General features: G+C 41.3%; 1 protein-coding gene across 1 annotated transcript in view; it reads left to right on the top strand.

Annotated features, from left to right (window-relative positions):
* The window catches only part of LOC139698597 (xyloside xylosyltransferase 1-like), a 49,206-nt gene that overhangs the window by 6,652 nt on the left and 23,093 nt on the right, over positions 1-19,461 (top strand). Inside the window, exons 2-4 of the mRNA XM_071597440.1 lie at positions 5,569-5,704; positions 5,814-5,960; positions 6,045-6,246. Of these exons, the coding sequence (XP_071453541.1) occupies positions 5,569-5,704; positions 5,814-5,960; positions 6,045-6,246 (485 nt within the window). The remainder of the gene's footprint in view (positions 1-5,568; positions 5,705-5,813; positions 5,961-6,044; positions 6,247-19,461) is intronic.

Here is a 19,461-nt window from a genome sequence, read left to right on the forward strand (position 1 = left end):
TGCAAAATGAAGTGCATTGTTTGCATGGCAAAAGATAAATAATGGTTTTTGAGAGGCAATTAGCGTGGGAACGAGGTGAGGGGGTAATGAGGGGATGTGGGGAGAGGGGAGTAGATCTGATAAGTAGAGATGTTTTACATCGGGGGTGGTTGCAAGCAGGGGAAATATGAGGAAATTTGTCACGGGGGGAGCGCCAAAGGGTTGGTGGATCTCAGAAGGTTTTTGAAATTGGCTGTATGAGAGAGAGGGGCATTGGGGTAGTAAGGATGAGGTCGCGTCATTTTCGAGTAAAGCAGAAAGCAGTTCTTTAAGAAAGGTTTTCAGCCGAAGGGATCCGGGGAAATAGGTGGTACAAAGGTTGTCCTGCGTCAGATGTGTGCTTGTTTTAACGGTTCTAATAGTGACATTTGCGGCTTTCCATAACCCTTTCTAGATACATTCCCATTTTTCTTTAATAGTATATAGCTCTTTAACATCCTCCATGATTTTTTCCACAGCCTGCTGGTACTTCTTCCTTGTCAATCCATTTAATGCATCTAAATTCCATTTTCTAACCCGCCACCCCTGCCTTGTCTTTTTGAAACGGAGGCTACATTTCATAACAGCGTATAACATTTGATATGGAGCGTAGCTATGTACGGTGGGTTACAAAAGTTACGGAGTTACAAAATATTTATCTATTTAGTAGCTGTGTCCATCCAAAAATCTACCTTAACTGGTAGATTACCTAATAATAATAATATATAGATACCGGTTAAGGTAGGTTTTGGATGCACAGAACTACCAAATAACTATTTTGAGCCCCCTACAAAACACAATGCAGTAAGCTACTCTGCGACCTATGCGATTTTCCAGAAAGAGAAAGGTTAAGGATAGCATTAAAATAGGAAGGTCAAAACTAGAGAAGGTTGAACAGTTTACGTATCTCGGAAATATGTTGGACTAACACGGCCAAAATAGTGGGGACGTCAGGAGAAGAATTGCGCTAGAAAAAGAGGCTTTCACAAGAATGAGGGAGTTGATGACAGGGACGTTAAGTTAAGATGCCAATAAAAGGCTAGCCAAAACTTTGATATGGAGTGCTGTTATGTACGGCGCGGAGACATGGTCACCTAAGCAGGAGGATAGGTGTATATTGGAGGCTCTTGAAATTTGGGTGTGCAGAAGGATGGAGAAGGTGAAATGGGCCAAAAGAAAATCAAATGAGGGAGAGCTAGGAATGGTTGGCAAGGGGAGGACATTTTTGATGGAAATCTTTGGTAGGCAGGAAAAATGGATGAATAGCATATTGATCGGCAGTGTGATGTTGAAGACTGTAGTAGAGGAGAAATTGTTAGGCAAACTAGGAAAGTGCTGGCAAACATAGGGATGTTGGATGGGATGAAGGATGGAAGGAAGTACGCAGAGATGAAGAGGGACTTGTTGTAGAGTAGAATGTTGCGTTCTGTTTTTTTAGGAGAAAAAATATTTATTTGGTGATGGTGTCCATCCAAAATATACCTTGACTGGTAGATTACCTAATAAAATTAATATTTGTGTTTGTCTGTAAATGGGAAGAGTGCATGAGTGCACACATACATACATGTATATATATTCAATAAAGTTGATTGAAAATTTAATAAAACATAGATGAACAAAGAAAGGGCACTCACGAATATGTCTGATGTTTCCACGTGCACGATGAAGGTGGTATGGTGCATACAAGCACCCAGTGAGTTATGGGTATTGGTATCTTAAAATATCTTCCTTTAAAAGATACTGTTCAAGAAAACTCAATAACTCAACTCTTTATAATACAAATATTATAAATACTAATTTTGGAAGAAGTGGCAAATTAGCGTTTAGTTCTATATCGCCTAAAATAATGGAAAAAGGATTAAGAAAAGGATAAGGAAAGAAGGCAATTAGTGTAACCCGCCGCAAAGGAGGACTATTCAATTGAGAGTCATTTTAGATATGAAGTCCAGTACTGGCCTTATCATTATTTCCTTTTCCCATATATCAATGGACGCATTATTTCTCATAAAAGTCATGGGGGCCAGTAAAATATGCTTCAATATCGCTGGAAATAAATCTTACCTCCAAAAGCTCTTGCCGGTGAGTTTTGGGGGCAGTCAGACCGCGGCAGCTATTCTGGAAACGGGTTGACGAGTCTCGCGCTTGTGTACCGGCGGTAATAGTGACGATTACGATTCAAGTGATCTCGTTTCATAATAAATTGCCACGACATATAATGACCTTCAGTTCTAATAAGATTGTCCCTCCTTTCCTAGTGAAGTGAAACGGCAACATAGCCTTGAACTTTCCTGCTGCTGCCCTGCATGCTAATTTAACCAATGAGCTAAACAATCGAGATTCGAAAGGGCATGGATAGGAGATATGGTTTGCAATGCGACCGTATGGTGCAAAATTTGTCAATAAATATGAATGGTGACCGTGGTATGAGTCCTGCGTAGGCGGCCCACGGCCTGACTTAGGACAGCCCACACGCTTGAGCCGTGATATACGAGGTCTGTTAAAAATTTATCGCAAATTTCGAATTTTAGCGGGTTGCGCATATTTAATTTTCGATTTTTTGTGGCGTTATGTAGGCACCTATGTCTCTCACTTATGCCGAAATTTTCGGCCATTTGGATGTTCAGTTGATTGTTGACAGCTGTTTTGCCTGGACGTGTTTTGGCTTGTCTTCGATTTTTGCCTGTTCCAAAAAATGGATCAAAGAGTCTGTATCAAATTTTTTGTGAAAAACGAAATTAAGTGCGCAGACGCATTCCAAATGTTGACTGTGGCATATGGAGAAGTTAACTTGGAGCGAAGCAACGTTTATCGGTGGTACGAAATGTTCTCAGAGGGCCGAGAAGATATGAAGGGCGACGAGCTGCCGGGACGCCCGAGCACGTCAACTACAGACAAAAACATCGATGAAGTGAAGAAAATAGTATTGACTAATCGTCGAATCACCGTTAGAGAAGTTGCTGAGGGCCTAAAAATATAGATTGCCTCGTGCCAATCGATTTTTACCATTGATTTGGGCATGAAACGGGTCGCCGCGAAATTCAATTGCTCACTTTCGACCAAAAACAGCAACACATTAACATTGCTAATGACTGTCCGCGACGACCCGAATTTGATCCAGAGGGTCATAACTGGTGACGAAACGTGGGTTTATGATTATGACGTGGAAACGGAAGCTCAATCATCCCAATGGAATGGGGCACGAGCCAAGACCGAAAAAAGCACGCCAAGTTCGGTGGAATGTAAAAGTTTGGCTTAGAGTTTTCTTCAATTGCAGGGGCGTGGTGCGTCATGCGATCTTGCCACAAGGTAGAACGATAAATAAGGACTATTACCTGCAAGTTATGCGCAATCTGCGCGAAACAATCCGCCACAAACGCCAGGATTTGTGGAAGAACAAAAATTGGCTTTTGCACTATAGCAACACCCCTGCTCATCGTTGATAGTTGCTTGTGCGCGAATTTTCGGCAAAAAACAACGCTGATGATGCTGCAGACACTGTATTCCCCAGATATGGCCCCCAGCGACTTTTTTGTGCCCGAAACTGAAGAGGCCCATGAAAGGACGACGCTACGCTACGATTGACGAGATAAAGACTGCATCGAAGGAGGAGCTGAACAAGATCACAAAAAATAATTTTTTGAAGTGCTTCGAGGATTGGAAAAAACGTTGGCACAAGTGAATAATATCTAATTTTGAAAATCACAAAAGTCGCGATACTGTTTGAACAGACCTCGTAGGCCCAACTCAGCCCATTGTACTGTCGGTGCTGTTCGGCCTGACCCAGCCAATATGCAAACCAATTTCATTAGGATCACAAATACTGGCGGCATATACTTAATGAGGCCTGATCAGCCATTTCTTAATAATCTAGCAGCTTGACACGTATGAATAAAAATTTTTGGACCTCAGAGGCAAAAATAATTCCTGTAATTCAGTGAGTTCGAATTTATTTTCTTTCTGCTCTCTTAAATTGATGTTTAATGTGCTATATTTCAATTGTTTCTCCCTTGGAATTTGAAGCACTGTCAGTTAAATAAGGCGAGGGTATTTGTTGAACAATAAAATGCTGCAAAAACATATTTTTAACTACATTTCCATTTATTTGTTTGCATGCATTTGTGAGATGGTTATGTTCCTACTCTGCGACTCTTACAGATATTTTAGGTGATTATTGATCAATAACTTCTATTTTCTTTGAATGCTACGATCATTATGTTTTCGGCATCAAGAAAAATATGTTGATTTGTGGTTTGCTTTTCTATAAAAAATATAATTTTGTTTTATTATGACCCATGAGATTGGGATAACCTGCACACAAGTGTTATTTTAGATATTTTAGTGAATTGCAGGGCACAGCTAGAGTAAGTGACGGGATGAATAATAATTTTGACACGAATATGACCCTATTGCTGTCGAGCAATGTTATTATGATCCCTTTCGAGGGAAATGTTATTATGATCGTTCGTGGGAAAAATGATATCTTAAATCTATTTGTTCTACACTTTATCTCTCTAATTTTAATAACATCATCTCTCCTACCGTAGTGCGGTGGGGGTAATAATATATTTTCATCATCACTGATTAAGAGGCTCCATTCTTATTCATGCAAGAGTTTCAATCTGTAATTTAACCTTCGCTTCGTTTGTGATTGCCAGCATAGGTGATGTAATATTTAGGATACGCTCCTAAGATTATCGCAGAAACGTTTTACAAATCTAACTCCTCTACGTTTCACGCGATCCGATTCGGCAATCAATCCAACTTCGTGAGGATCCCATATACATACTTGCAGCATATTCTAAATTAGGCTCAAACAGCGACAGATAACATTTCTCTTTGACATTTTCATCGCGTTTACCTAGTACTCTCCTACTAAATCCCAATTTTTTGTTTTGGGATGCCACACGCTCCCGCTCGGGGAGGGGGTGGGTGACACGATAGAGCACCATCGATAAGATAGCTAAAATTCGCAAACCGTTTCAATGTGACAATGACAATTTTGACGGAGAATGATAACTTCTTAATATATGTGAATAATACCGTTTTAATCGCCTTTTTCTTATGGCGACTATGGCAATTCCTATCCGCGCCGCAAAGACAGGGCCTTGCCATTTTGCATACAGCAATCCTGTTGCGCGCGCAGATTATATTGCTACATGGGGCGCCAGAATAAAAAGCTCATACCATTTAGGCCTCATAAAACTGAATTTCTACTTACTTTACATAGGTTTCCAACGCAACCAAGAACGGTAAAAAATTCGGACAGATACACAGCTCAGCAGTATTGAAACGGTAATGAGTATCCTGGAAGCAACACCTAAGCACTTTTTAAAACTGTTTCTTGTATTTTGTCTAGTATTATTATATGTGTTTTATGCGGAAGATTGCGAGAGTGAATTTATCGGAAATTCTGAATCGACCTCGATGGTTTACAAGCCATTTTCCGGTTCGCACCTTAAAAAAGATTAATAAAGGAATTAAAATCTAGGAAAATATTAATTTATTATGTATTGTGACCAAATTGGACAAAAACGTCAATTTAAAATATAGGTTTCCCATCTTTGCCAAGTCAGTCCTCGAAAAAGCTTCATTGCCAATCATTTTGACTGTCATCACTGCTGAATATAGTAGACCCATTATAGAAGGAGTTTTAAGTGGGTCCAAGACTTCCAAAAGGTTTCACGAGGTAAGTAGTCTTAATTCGTACGTAGCATTTTATAACAGTGGCAAAGCCGATGAGGTTGATGTTAAGTGGGAAATTGAACATGTTTTTTTTCTTCATCGATCCAAATTAGGTCAGCTACTTAAATGTTTCTGCCATAGTAGAACAGCTCAAGCGGATAGTCTCCATCATCTCCCCATACTTTAGTTCCGAACCTGGAACATATTTCAGTGATGCTATGTTTTTTTGTCTCTGGGATTACATCATATTTTGGAACCTGGTTTGTGTTTCCATACATACTTGCTTTTTGTTGTTCTCGCTATTTTCATAAAAGTCTTTCGTCTAATGCTTGTCTTTCATTTAGAACCTACACAAAGTTATAGTGGCAGATGTGGATATGATGTTTGTTGGCGACATTGCAGAACTGTGGAGAGAATTCAATAAATTCAACAATAATTCCATACTTGGCATCGCGCCAGAACTCTCTCATACCTATAGAACATTCTTCCGTGAATACAGAGATTCTCACCCAGGCACAGTAATTGGAGAGCCCACCAGTGGAAATGGTCTGTATTTTAGTAAATTAAAATTGTCTTTAATTTGTTTAAGTCCACAAGTGGTCCAGTATCTAAACGTCATCTTTAAAAATGTGTTGTGAAGTAAATGTATTAATAAGTGAACCTCGAGGGATCAATGTAATACATTTTCCGACATGAAATAAGTCCAATAAATTTGAAAGTATCCAAAAGCATTTTGGTAACACGTCTGAGAAGAACAGGGAAATAAGTCAACGGTTAATTCACTCAAAAATGATAAATGCGAAATAGTAACCAGTAGTTTGGAAAAGGCTAGCTTATTTCATTCCTTCTTTCAAAGCATCTTCACCAATCTCTCACCGAATGCCTCCAATAGCTTACCAAATTGTATCGGTCAACCGAAGCCTAAAATTGGAATCTCATGTAACGGAATATAACATTTGCTGAAAAATATTAATCCTCATAAATACTCTGGGCCCGATGAAATACCCGCTCGTATAGTTAAGGATCTAGCTTCGGAAATTGTGCCGTATCTAGTTCATATCATATTTAAGAAGTCCCTGGTAAATCACAAGTTTCCCAAAGATTGGAAAACGGCTAACGTAACACCCATATTTAAAGACGGAGACAAGGAGGAACCGAGAAATTACACACCTGTATCCCTCACATCCATTTCTTGCGGGGCTATGGGGCATATGTATAGTTATTAGTTCGATCGTAAAACACCTCGATAATCAGGAGTTATTAATGACAAATCAGCACGGTTTCCGGAAAGGTGGATCCTGCGAGACACAACGTGCGCTTTTTGTTCATGATATTTCGAGAGACAGAGCAACGTACATGTTGCCGCGATTTTTCTAGATTTTAAGAATGCCTTCGACAAAGTACCTTATAGTAACCTACTCGCAAAGCTAGAAGACTATGGCAATGATAAAAATATCCGGGGTTGGATGAAAGACTTTATGGATGGTCGCGTAAAAGTGTAGTGATAGAAGGAGTAAGTTCAGTAGAAGTTTTCAGGCGTTCTCCAGGAAAATGTTATCGGACCTTTTTATTCCTAATTTATATTAACGACATTGACTTCGTAGTCACTAATAAGATATGTTTATTTACCGATGATGCAGTGGTTTACCGTGATATCCGTGATCCTGAGGACACAGCGGCTTTATCAGATGACGTTAATACTGTATAAAGCTAGTGCGACACTGGGCATTAGAATTACACTTAAAAAAGTCTGTAGTATTACAGTTTTGGAAAATACCAATTCCCTTGCGAACGTATATTGCAATGGGAACACCAAAATGGAATGCGTAGACTCAACGCGCAGCAGGTGCGCTCCTTACGCCAATGGCAACGTCCTTTCTCTCCAGCGGGAACAGGAATTGTCATAGTCGCCATAAAAAAGGCGATTACAAAGGTAATATAAACATAAAAAAGTACTTATCGTTATCTGTCTAAAGTGACATTTTCACTTTGAAATGGTTTGCGAATTTTAACTATCTTATCGATGGTGCTCTTCCGTGTCACCCACCCGCTCCCCGCTATAGATATCATCCAACTCACCCGCTGTCGGTGTCACCGAAGGCATCCGCTATTGGTGGCTGAAATTAGTCACTAACCCGGCCGTCGTAAGCGGTATCAAGCACAGATAACGATAAGTACTTTTTTATGTTTATATTACCTTTGTAATCGCCTTTTTTTATGGCGACTATGACAATTCCTGTTCCCGCCGGAGAGAAAGGACGTTGCCATTGGCGTAAGCAGCACACCTGCTGCGCGTTGAGTCTACGCATTCCATTTTGGTGTTCCCATTGCAATATACGTTCGCAAGAGAATTGCATTATCGAGGTGTTTCACGATTGAACTAATAATAATACATATGCTCCATAACCCTGCACGAAATGGATGTGAGGGATACAGGTCTGAAATTTCTCGGTTCCTCCTTATCTCCGTTTTTAAATATGGGTGTTACGTTAGCCGTTTTCCAATCTCTGGGAAACTTGTCTTCTACCAGCGATTTAATAGGGTCCGGAGGATTTATTAGGCTTAATATATTTTCCAAGTAAACAGTCTATTCCATTTCATGATATAAACGCATGATTTTGAAGTGTGGGCGTGGAGAAGGTTTTATAAGGTTCAGTGGAAAGTAAGGAAAGCAAACGAGGAAGTGCTGGGTTCGGTGGGGGAGGAGAGAGGATTGTTTGGAGAAATCATAAGGAGATAGGAAAAATAGACGCAAAGAATATTGATCAGCAGTACGATGTTGAACACCGTGATAGAGGGGAGATTACTAGGCAAACGAGGAAGGGGCAGGAATAGGATAGGGATATAGGAAGGAGTGAAGGGATGAAGGAGGCGTACGGAGATGAAGAGGGCCTTGTTTTAGAGTAAATTATTGGGTTTTGCTTTGCTATGTGAGACGAGATATCAAGATATTTACTTGGTACTTATGTCCCTAAAAAACCTACCTTATCCGGTAACTTAACTTTACACACACACACACACATACATATATATATAGTAACAAACAATATAGAAACACAAAAAAGGAACACTCACACGTTATTTCTTGATAATTTAGATGGAATTCTACTCCGTCTTCATCGGAAGATAGAGAAGTAATGACTGATGGAATAGAGGTGAGGGGTGCGAGAGAAAGGGAAGGGGGCCGGGGGAAGGGGAGAACGGGAGGCGGAGGAGGGGGGAGAGGAATAGTTGGGGAGAGGAAAGGGAGAGGAGAGGCTAGAGGGGAGCGGAGATAGGGAAGGAGGGAGAGGGAGGAGGTGGAATTGACACAAAATCGGAAAAGAAAACAATCCGCTCACCGCAACTATTGCAACATCCGAGACCCAAGTTTCAACTTTAAAAAGTCTTGATCAAGACTCCGCAAGTCGAAACAAAGGCCACGCACACCAAAACTCATGCGGAAAAACAAAGTGTTCAACCCTCCGATATGCATCGCTTCCACAAAGTAACAATTTTAGGCCACTCCCATCAGTGAACGACATTGAGGCCCGGATGCTGATAGGCCATGCAGATGTAAATGAATGCCATTTCAAGAGTTTTTAATTCTATAGGGTTATCGGATGTGGGAAGGGACGCTAGGACGGAAACATTGTAACACTGGTTGAAAGGGGTATTGTAATGGGAAGCATGTTTAGGGATGGGAAGACCCGCGGACGGGGAGAAGGGATTGCACGAGGCGCGCAGGTTATTAATCCTAATGTTCAGTGTTGTGGAACATTGGCCTATGTAAAAGGACGGGCGGAGTTTACAGGTTAGAAGATAAACAACATTCTTGGAAGTGCAAGAGGAGTGGGTGAAGGGCGGGAGAGAGTTAAATGGTGGGATGGAGTGGGGTGGAGTGGTGAAAATAGGGCGGGTTTTACATCTTCCTCGATGACATGGGGTGGGTATGGCTCTGGGGGTGTGAGGGGATTTTGAAGCGGCCTGGTGGATTTGAGGATATCTGCTAGGTTGGCGGGACGTTTGAAGGTGACAGAAGGGCATTTGGGAAGAAGGTTGGAGGAAGTGTTGTGATTTTTGAGGATGGGGAATAGGTCTTTGAGGATGAATTTGAGGGACTGAATGCCTGGAAAGTAGGTAGTACAGATTGAGAGAGGCTGGGAGTCTGTGGTTGAGGCAGGCTTCCGGGTGTAGGAATGTTTAAGTATTTTTTATGGAGGAGAGAATCAGGGTATCCTCGTTGGAGGAGGTAGTGGTGAAGGTTGTTAAGGTATTTGTTAAGGGATTCGGGAAGGTTGCAAATGCGGTGACCGCGGATAGAGAGGGAGTAAGAGAGGGAGCGCTAAGTATGGGGGGGGGGGGTGACAACTGTCAAAGACCTATTCCCTGTGGTAACTAATTTCTTTTATAGTTAAGACTTTTTCGGGAACCTTCGCTTCTAATAAATCAAGAATATTAATGCCCCCAGTTGGTGAAGTGATATGAATTTATGATCAGAGTCCGCACGCCCTCTCCAGAAACTGTGTGAATTGATTATGCTGTTCCATAATCATCACATAACATAATCTGATGCCTTTCTAAATCTCCCGACACTTTCCAAGTATTCTTTATTATTATTTATTGCCATGGATCTTTATTAGCGCGCTGCAGCAATGTGTGTGAAATAAACATCCTAACACGTCACTAATGATTTGAAAGAGTGTTTTCCAATTTTCCCTCCAGCCATCGCTGTTAGTTTTCAATACCACTGTTAGCAGTCGTAACTTCTTCCGAAACCCAATAATTTCTAGACATTCAATGAATATACTTCATTTATTTCATAGTTATTAATATCATTTTCGTCAATTATTTTCATCATCTTAGCTCTTATGTTTACCAACAGAGTTTTACTATTTCTAATCATTTCAGGTATACCCACATTTATAATATTCTATGCAGTATTTCTCGCAAAGACGAAAAAGGTTCCATAACATTTTGAATAGCGCTCTTTCAGTTGGTTACTTTTTAGACACAGGTCACAATTTAACAGGTCACAATATTTAGTTCCTATATCTTCCTGGAGCACCACCAGCGTCGTTGTATTTCCCTCTTTTTATTTATTTATTTTTTCGTATTGTTTACGAGTGTAACATTATTTGGTCTCTTATATTTGTCATAGGGGGCTATTTTATTTTGTTATGGTGGTTATTAATTATACCCATTATACCCATTATATTATCCCCATGTGTTTTCTTTTAATTTATCAAAGTATATTTTACACTTTGTCAGTAAGAATTCAGAAAGCTTTTCTATGTTTGTGTTTTGGTATACCATCTCGTTTTCTTCCCAGGGGGGACACCAATAGCCAGCCTCAGCGTCTTCCTTTCAGTAATATTTAAATTATCCATCAGGGATCTACTGACTAGTCCCATCCACGCAGGTGCCGCGTACGTCAATACTGGTCTTATTACTGTCGAGTATATTAGTATTTTTATGTCTTGGGGGGTGGCGTTTGTCTGAGAATCGGTGTCAATTGCGACCTTATAGCGGCCGCCTTATCTCGTATCTGTTTAATATGTATTTTGAAGTTCAGTCTGTCATCTATGTCCACTCCTAAATATTTGATGCTTTTACTCCATTCAATAGGTTGTTGTCCAATGCTGATACATTCGCAAGATATTTTAGGTGATCTTGGGTGGGCGATGAGTTTTCCTTTGTTTTTTTTGTGTTTATCTGCAATTTCCATTTTCTGTACCATGATGTTATCTCGTCCAATACTTCTTGGGCTCTTTCTTTGACTGAGTTTATATTTTTCCCTTTTACAAGGATTGCGGCATCGTCAGCGTAGAGGGCAGTTATACTTCGCCAGTCATTTCTATGTATTGGGAACACGGCTGTGTAAATGTTAAATAGCAGTGGGCCTAATATGGATCCTTGTGGGACACCAGCTTTGGCAGTTGTACTGTCGCTTATTTCTTCTCCCCATTTAACTTTAAATGTCCTTCCGTCTAAGTAAGACTTTGTCCAATTCGTCGTCCATCTAGGGAAATTCCATGACTCCATCTTTTGAATTAGGCCCCCATGCCAGACCTTGTCAAAAGCCTTAGACAGGTCAAGGAAGATTCCAATGGTTTTTTCTTTTTTATTGTAAGCATCACTTATAAAGTCTGTAACTCTATGAATCTGTTGTTCGGTTGAGTATCCCTGGCGGAATCCGAACTGGTCTTGCGGTATGACTTCCTTTAGCTCCGCATATCTCTTGATGTGCGGTGCTACAACCCTTTCGAAGAGCTTACCCAAGCTTGAGAGGAGGGATATTGGTCTCAGATTTTCCCCTTTAAGTGTTTTCCCCCCTTTTTTGGGAATACATTTCATTAAAGCCTCCTTCCAATTTATCGGATAGTATCCAAGGGTGATTGACGCGTTAAACATTTTTACTAAATATTGGCCGGCCGCTTCCGGAAGTCTTTTTATTATGGCCGCTTTTCACCACACGACCAGGGCTTTTATACCCAATTTAGGAGCCGGGGGAGGAATAATCTTGAAACATTGTTTTTGGTCACTTGGGAGATTCGGAAGAGCCAGGGAAGGAATACCATGCTGCATACTTGCGACATTACCCCAGCAGCAAATAAAATCAAGGGTCAAACCATTCGAGGAAAATGACATACGCAAATTAAAAATACAAAACATAAAAATATAAATAGAACACTTGAACATAACCCAAAAATTTGCAACAGCAAGAGAAGAAGGAAAGGTTTTCACAATCAGTTTTTCACTTAAAAACAACAATTATTTACGGCACAATACAAATTTGGGAATAGTGGAGCATTAGACACATTCACCATGTTAACAATATTATCTCTCTGGTGTCGGCTGACTATTCCTGGCAGGTATTGGAGGCCATCATCAGCTGAGCATCCGGAAGGTAAGGTAAAACTCCCTTGACCACGTAGTGTCATTCTCAAAAACGTCTAATGGCAATTTTCGTTTAAATTAATCTCCTTCCTCATGCTGTAATACCAACATCCAAACTTCCCACTCTAAATATGAATTGTATTGGGTGCCTTAATTATGTGCACACCACAACTCTAAGCAATATTTTTACAAATTGCCTTTTGAAATCACTCACCGCCAGGTAAAGCGAATCTGGGGTCAATTAAATATTTCGATCACCATTTACTGATGGGGCCGGAAAGTGGTGAGCCTCAGAAAACGTACAAATCTGACCCTTTTGTTGCATGGGTAAAATGACGAGCAGGGTAATCCTTCCAGAGGGCCGCACTATTTTAACGTGAACCACCTTGTAAAGGGGCAAAACATCACTTCCTCAGACGCCCGTAAAGACCAAGCCTGGTGTAATCATTCGCTCTGCTCTTTGGATGGCCTTTTTTAGAAGACCGGGAGCAAGGGTAGAAAAGGTTAACACCCCATACTCGGCTAGCATCACCATATTACTGAGTCATCTGGCTTCATGGGGTAGCTGGGAAGAATGCCGGGAGAGAGAGACAATACTAATTTGTTACGTAGTGAAAAGTTCTTCGGTTTGTAGTTCAGCAGTGACCAATCCTTTAACACCGGCCAATTGAGCAATCTACTTTGAGATATCTTTGACTCGCGCATCCTGTACCTGCCAGAAAATGCCACCCCTATCCAAACATATTAGACAATCCTCTGTTTCTACGGATGTAATTGCCTAAGGAACTTAAAATATTCAGTTTACTTAAAATTAAAACAGAAAATTCACATTTTATAACCACGTTCTTTGGAATCCCCAACGACTCCGAAGATCTTTGCCCCGAGAGTTTTTCCTTCTGAGTCCTAAATTTTTCGAATTGACGACCAACCGTAAGTCCAATGGCCGATTTAAGGGCAAACATAGCAAGATCACCAATGAATCACATTTCGGAGACAAAATACACAGGGTAAACTTAATAATCCTAAGCATAGAAACACTTAGACCTAATTCACAAGATACAAACTTATAAGCACTTATTTCGGTGTGAGGGCTTGGGAAGCTTGCGATCTTAGAGCCTAGCGACGTCGATATAGAAATCGTCTGGCCTTGTTGTATCTTTTCCGTCCTTTAGGGACAACCTTGGCCTCCACAAGCGTAGAGGGGAGTCCACACTGTAGGGGAGCACGAGGAGACTCTGGGGAACTAAACGGGTTCTCGATGAATTTCGCGAACTTTGCCAACGCACAAGGGGGCAAAAAGTCTTTCCTCTGCTACTGGCGGAAAAACGCAACCGTCACCCGAATCCTTTATCCCAAACCGGGAGTCGGTGGAAACCTCGAAGACATCACCAATAACTTCGTCGCACAGGGGGACAACAAATCTTTCCTCTGATACTGGCGGAAAAACGCAATAATCACCCGACTCCGTTAACCCAAACCGGGAGTCGGTGGAAACCTCGAAGACATCGCCAATTACTTCGTCGTACAGGGGGGCAACAAATCTTTCCTCTGCTACTGGCGGAAAAACGCAACCGTCACCCGTCTCCGTTAACCCAAACCGGGAGTCGGTGGAAACCTCGAATACATCGCCAATAACTTCGTCCCTAGCGGTGCAGCTTGATTGCGACGCGGGTGGCACCCTCTCTATTACTCTTTCGGCCTTCGCCACCTCTGCTAATTTCTGTGAATCCTTATTTAGAGATCCGTTATCCTTATTCCCATCGTTCTTCGCTGTTGATTCCTACGTCGTTACTTGAAAACAACTTCTCTCCATACTACTGTTTATTCGCGAGTTACATTTTATTATCTCTGCCGGAAGAGCACTCTGGTTTTTATTGTCGCTTATCCTTTTTTCTTCACGGGATGCTAAATCATACGTGGCCATTTGCGGATTATTGCCATTAAATATACTATCAATGAAAGAATCAAACGCCTTGACCTCTTCCGAAACTCCAATTTCATGGGCGCCTTCTTGGCCTCGTTCATCTGCGATGTTACGCTATTAGATTTAAGGTCTGTCACTTGTACCTCACCCATTCTTATTTTCCGTTTCTTGAACTACTATATATACTTTTCCCGTAACGAACCATAAAATCAAGGCCTAGAAGACCGTCATAGTTCGTTTCCCCCAAATCCACTACTAAAACGTCATGGGGATATAATTTTTGATCAACCAAAAATGGCACGCAACTCTGTCCAATTATGGGTAAGGGAATACCTGACGCGCTTCGCACTCGAGAATTGTAATCAGAAATCCTTAATTGGCCAGAAGGAAATTTCTAATTGTTGTAATGATGGTAACGGCTGCTCCCGCGTCCACTAGAAAATTGTAATTTTTCCCTAAAATATTAACTACTATTGTCCATCCTGCTTCTGGAGTTACCGCTAGAATTAAATCTGTCCCGACCTCCCGGTCGGGAGATCGGCGTTTCCCCCCAAGAAGGGATTTTCGTGCCTCGGGCAGCGTTTGGGAAGATGGCTAGTCCTTTGACAGATGCCGCATATCACGAGCGGGCAATCTTTAGCGATATGATTTTCTGTTTTAACCCCCCCTGCTATATCATTTTATTTGTTAATTTATCTTTATTAATTTATTTTCCCTCTTTAATTACACTCACCATATCCTTTGCTCACTATTAAGAGTACTGCTGGGGTTCATTCTTCCCATAAGATTATTTTCCTGACTTTTTCAGGTGTCTTTATTTTCCAATCTTGTTAGAAGTTATAAAAAAAACATTATTTTAACCCCACTTAAGTCCAAATATTTGTAATTGAAAGCTAACATGGGTATTAGACCAAAGCAGAGTTTTCAACATTTTTAGTACACATGAATTGCAATGCCGTGCAGTACATCCTTTTCTCGTGTTTATACCGTACTATCACAGCTTTTTTCTCAACTTCATGTGAGAGACTTCATCGAACGCTTTCGGGATAACTATAGTAAGTCCACATACGTATTCCCTTCTCCCGATTTCAGCATATAAATGAAAATACTCAATTATGTTTCGCTTTTCCTAAGCCCTTGCTGGTTACACAAGTGTACAGGGTCGCACCCAAAGGTGGTGGGACTGATTTTCTCTGGCGCGAACGGAGCGGCGAAGGGGGGGCTGCCTGGCAGGGTAAGGTGGAGGGGACTCTTAGCAACAGACCGACACCAACCTCAGTCGCCTGCGGGCTGTCGTTGAGTGAGGACACCGTTTTTAGGGAAGCAAGTTTTTTGTCCGCGTCGAAAAACAAAATGAATCTGAATTTAGAGCAACGTTATTCCGTGAAGTTTTGTGCGAAACTCGGGAAGACGGCAACTGAGACCCTCGATATGATCAAAAAGGCTTATGGGGACACTGCCTTAAGCCGTTCCACAGTATTTGAGTGGCACAAGTTGTTTAAAGAGGGTAGGGAGCTCGTTGAAGACGACCATCACTCCGGACGGCCGTCGACGGCAAGAACCGACACGAATGTGGACAGAGTGAGGACACTGCTGAACACAGACCGACGCTTAACCAGTGAAGAAATTGCAGACCAGTTGGGTTTGTCTGCACCCAACGTCCAACGCATTATTTCACAGGATTTGGCCATGCGCAAGGTGTGCGCCAAGATGGTGCCGAAAATTCTGCCATGGCGCGCTCGTCGTCAGACAGCTCCTGGCCAAATACGGCGTTGCCACGTTGCCGCACCCGCCCTATTCTCCTGATCTGGCACCACCGGACTTCTTCTTCTTCCCCCTGATGAAAAGACAGCTCAAGGGACGACGTTTTGACTCGATAAAGGCCGTTCAACAAGCTTCGACGAGGGTCATCAACGGCATCCCCAAAGAAAATTTCCAGCGGGCGTACGGGGAATGGGAGCAACGTTATACTAAGTGTGTAGCAGCTCAAGGAGCATACTTTGAAGATTATTAAGTCGATGTAAGTATATCGTCAATAAAATTCTTGTAAAAAAATCAGTCCTACCACTTTTGGGTGCGACCCTGTATGTTCTATATATTTCTAACCATGATACTTTCTAAGTTTTTGCAGGACATCAGCTTTTAGAAATCGATAGGTTTTCATGGGATCCTTCCTATCGCCACCTTTGTAGATGGGGCTAGCTTCCAGTCACGAGGTGCTGGACATTCTACATCTACTTAATACCCTGCAAGCCGCCACAAGGGCGCGTGGCGGGGGGTGTTAGGCTGCACCACAATTAGGGGGTGTATGGCATGTTTTTTGTGGATGCATGAATTTGTGCCTTTTGCATGCGTTTTTTTTCTTTTCTTTCTAAATTACGAGTGGTGTCCTAAGAATAATTTCTGATTGTTCGGGGAAAGAATGAGTAGTTGTATCTATCTGTACTGGAATCTATTTCCCTTATTTTATCTATGTGGTCTGATCTACCTAAGTAATGTGGGGCCATTATAATTTCTTTAGTGTCATCGTTAAACTCGTTTGTTCTAAACCTTTATAAAAGTCTAAGCCTCACTTGTTCTCTCCGTACTTCAACTGGTTCCCAGCCTAAATCCCCTAAGAGACCCGTCAAACTTGTGTTCTTATCATAACAATTTTTAACGAATCTTTCGAATTTTCTCAGGACTTTATCTAATTCTTTTTGCCAAATTTTACTGTTCACCTTCTACTGTTGACCTGTAAAAAACAGTTTCAAATTACATACGATATCATCCTTAAGGTCGTTTAACATTCTTGCAAGAATTTCTTCCCGATATGACTTCGATTGGTTTTATTTTTCAAAGCTGTTTTTGTATTCAAGAAGTTCTCTCGGGTTTCCCACCGGGTCAGGTTGCAGTACACCGGTGACACTTCAGGGTGAAGTGACTTCACCCTGAAGACGATGGCAGAGTCAGCCTTCGAAACGTCGGTGTACTGCAACCTGACCCGGTGGGAAACCCGAGAGAACTTCTTGAATACCATACGCCGGGAAAAACCTGAGATCCTTCATGTTTTTGTATTGCTCCACGAGTCAATAATTCGTAGACCTTGAGATCTACAGGCGTGTGCGGGACTTAAATTTGTTCACCTATATATTTTAGGCATACGTTCTGAACGAATTCATTTATGATATTGATCTGGCCTTTTTTTACTGTCTGAGACAATTTCACCATTTTTGGCTCTTGAAACAATTACAGATAGATGCTTCTTTTGCGTTTCCCAGACATAAGACCAAAACGATTTTGGATTATTCCCTAGATATTCGCGTAATATTTCGCTTATTTATGTAAATATGGCTTTCCGCATATTTTTCGTTTTTTCTCGACATTCTACGAGATTAACTTTTGACGCATTCATTAGATTCATCATTACCTTATATGCCCTCGTTGTATATCCGTTTATCTTAAACTTCTGCGCTGCAGAATGCCTACAATGAAATCCAGAAAGGCTGAGGGGCTAGCGACACGATGGAAGTACATGCTCCAGGTCAGTAAAATTGACTTCAGTATTTTCATGCATAATCACTCAGTAAAACGGCTGTGGGATGATGAGATGATCGGACATTCAATAGTATATGTATTACCGATCCTCGTTTCCTTTCGCGACGGTCAACACTTGATGAGGATTTAATTAGTATGTCTTAGGCATGGAAAATTACTTTAGATGACAGTTTAAAAAATTGAAGGTGGGTTACAATAATATTGAAAAAATAGTATAATGATGATATTCAAAAATATTTCAACATTTTGGTGGTAACCGATTCATTGCAGATACAAGCGATTATATTAAATGCAATGCCAAATCATCTATGTGATAAAAGACCTATGACAAGATTTAAAATAATTAGGTCTCTCCTGAAGAGATGAGGCTAACTATAAATGCCAAATGTTCATGCATTGGAACCTACTATGTTCACAACATGCATTCAAATGTGACGATAAAATGAAAACAATGCTTAAGTCAAGATTATGAAATTATTCGAATACATATACACAGCATTCTGTCTGCAGATGGTGGGAACAAGTACCACATAAAAATCAAGAGTCAGGCTCAAGGAGCTCTAAATAGACAAATCATGATACTTATGACATTCCTGTTCTTTTTTTTTAAATCTGGATGGTCGTACTCTGCTTTCACTGAAGACTTATGTCATCCTGACCTCTTTGTATGGTGCCTCACGCTGAGTGCATTGAAGGTTGTCAAATTTACTCTTGAAGAATTGTCTCAATGGGATCTTTTGTTATTGGGAGCAGGTCCTTTAAATTACGTTTGTCATAATAAGCTGTGTTCATTCCAAAGAAACTGCAAGTGATGCCGCCGATGAAGCTGTGTTCGTGTTTAAGCTTGCAAAAAATATGGAGCCTACAGCAATTAAGAGGGTAGGCTGAAAACTAAGGCACAAATGCGCACACGAAAACAAATAGACCTTCAGAAGTACTCCTGGTGGCATGTGGAAGTACCATTCCCCCTAAACACGCATGCGCAGGTTTGAGGTCGTTACATTCATCCGGCGTATTTTGAGAAGGGGAAGTATGGAGACGTGTTCTAGTGTTATGTCAACGCGAGTTAACCAGCGTGGTATTGTCGAATTTTTAACTGCTAAAAAGTGACTTCCACTAAGATTCATCGTCGTTTAAAGGCCCTTGATAGGTCAAATGTATATCGATGGGTAGTAACATTTCGTGCTGCGCTGCGCGTGGCTGTAAAAGCCAAAATTGTTTAATAAACACGCAGCGGACGTCCGATCAGTGCCACAGACGATAAACATCGTAAACTCGTCGAAGATTTGATCCAAAATGACCGGCGGATCACCCAACAGCGTATCGAAACCCATATTGGTCGAGCTTGTCGTTTTAAGGCAGCCTGGCGCCAATAATCTTGCAACATAGCAACGCTCGTCCACACACCTCGCGCGCAACTT

This window comes from Hetaerina americana, unplaced genomic scaffold (genome assembly GCF_022747635.1).
Source record: "Hetaerina americana unplaced genomic scaffold, ioHetAmer1.1.p SCAF_9, whole genome shotgun sequence".
Classification (NCBI taxonomy): domain Eukaryota; kingdom Metazoa; phylum Arthropoda; class Insecta; order Odonata; family Calopterygidae; genus Hetaerina; species Hetaerina americana.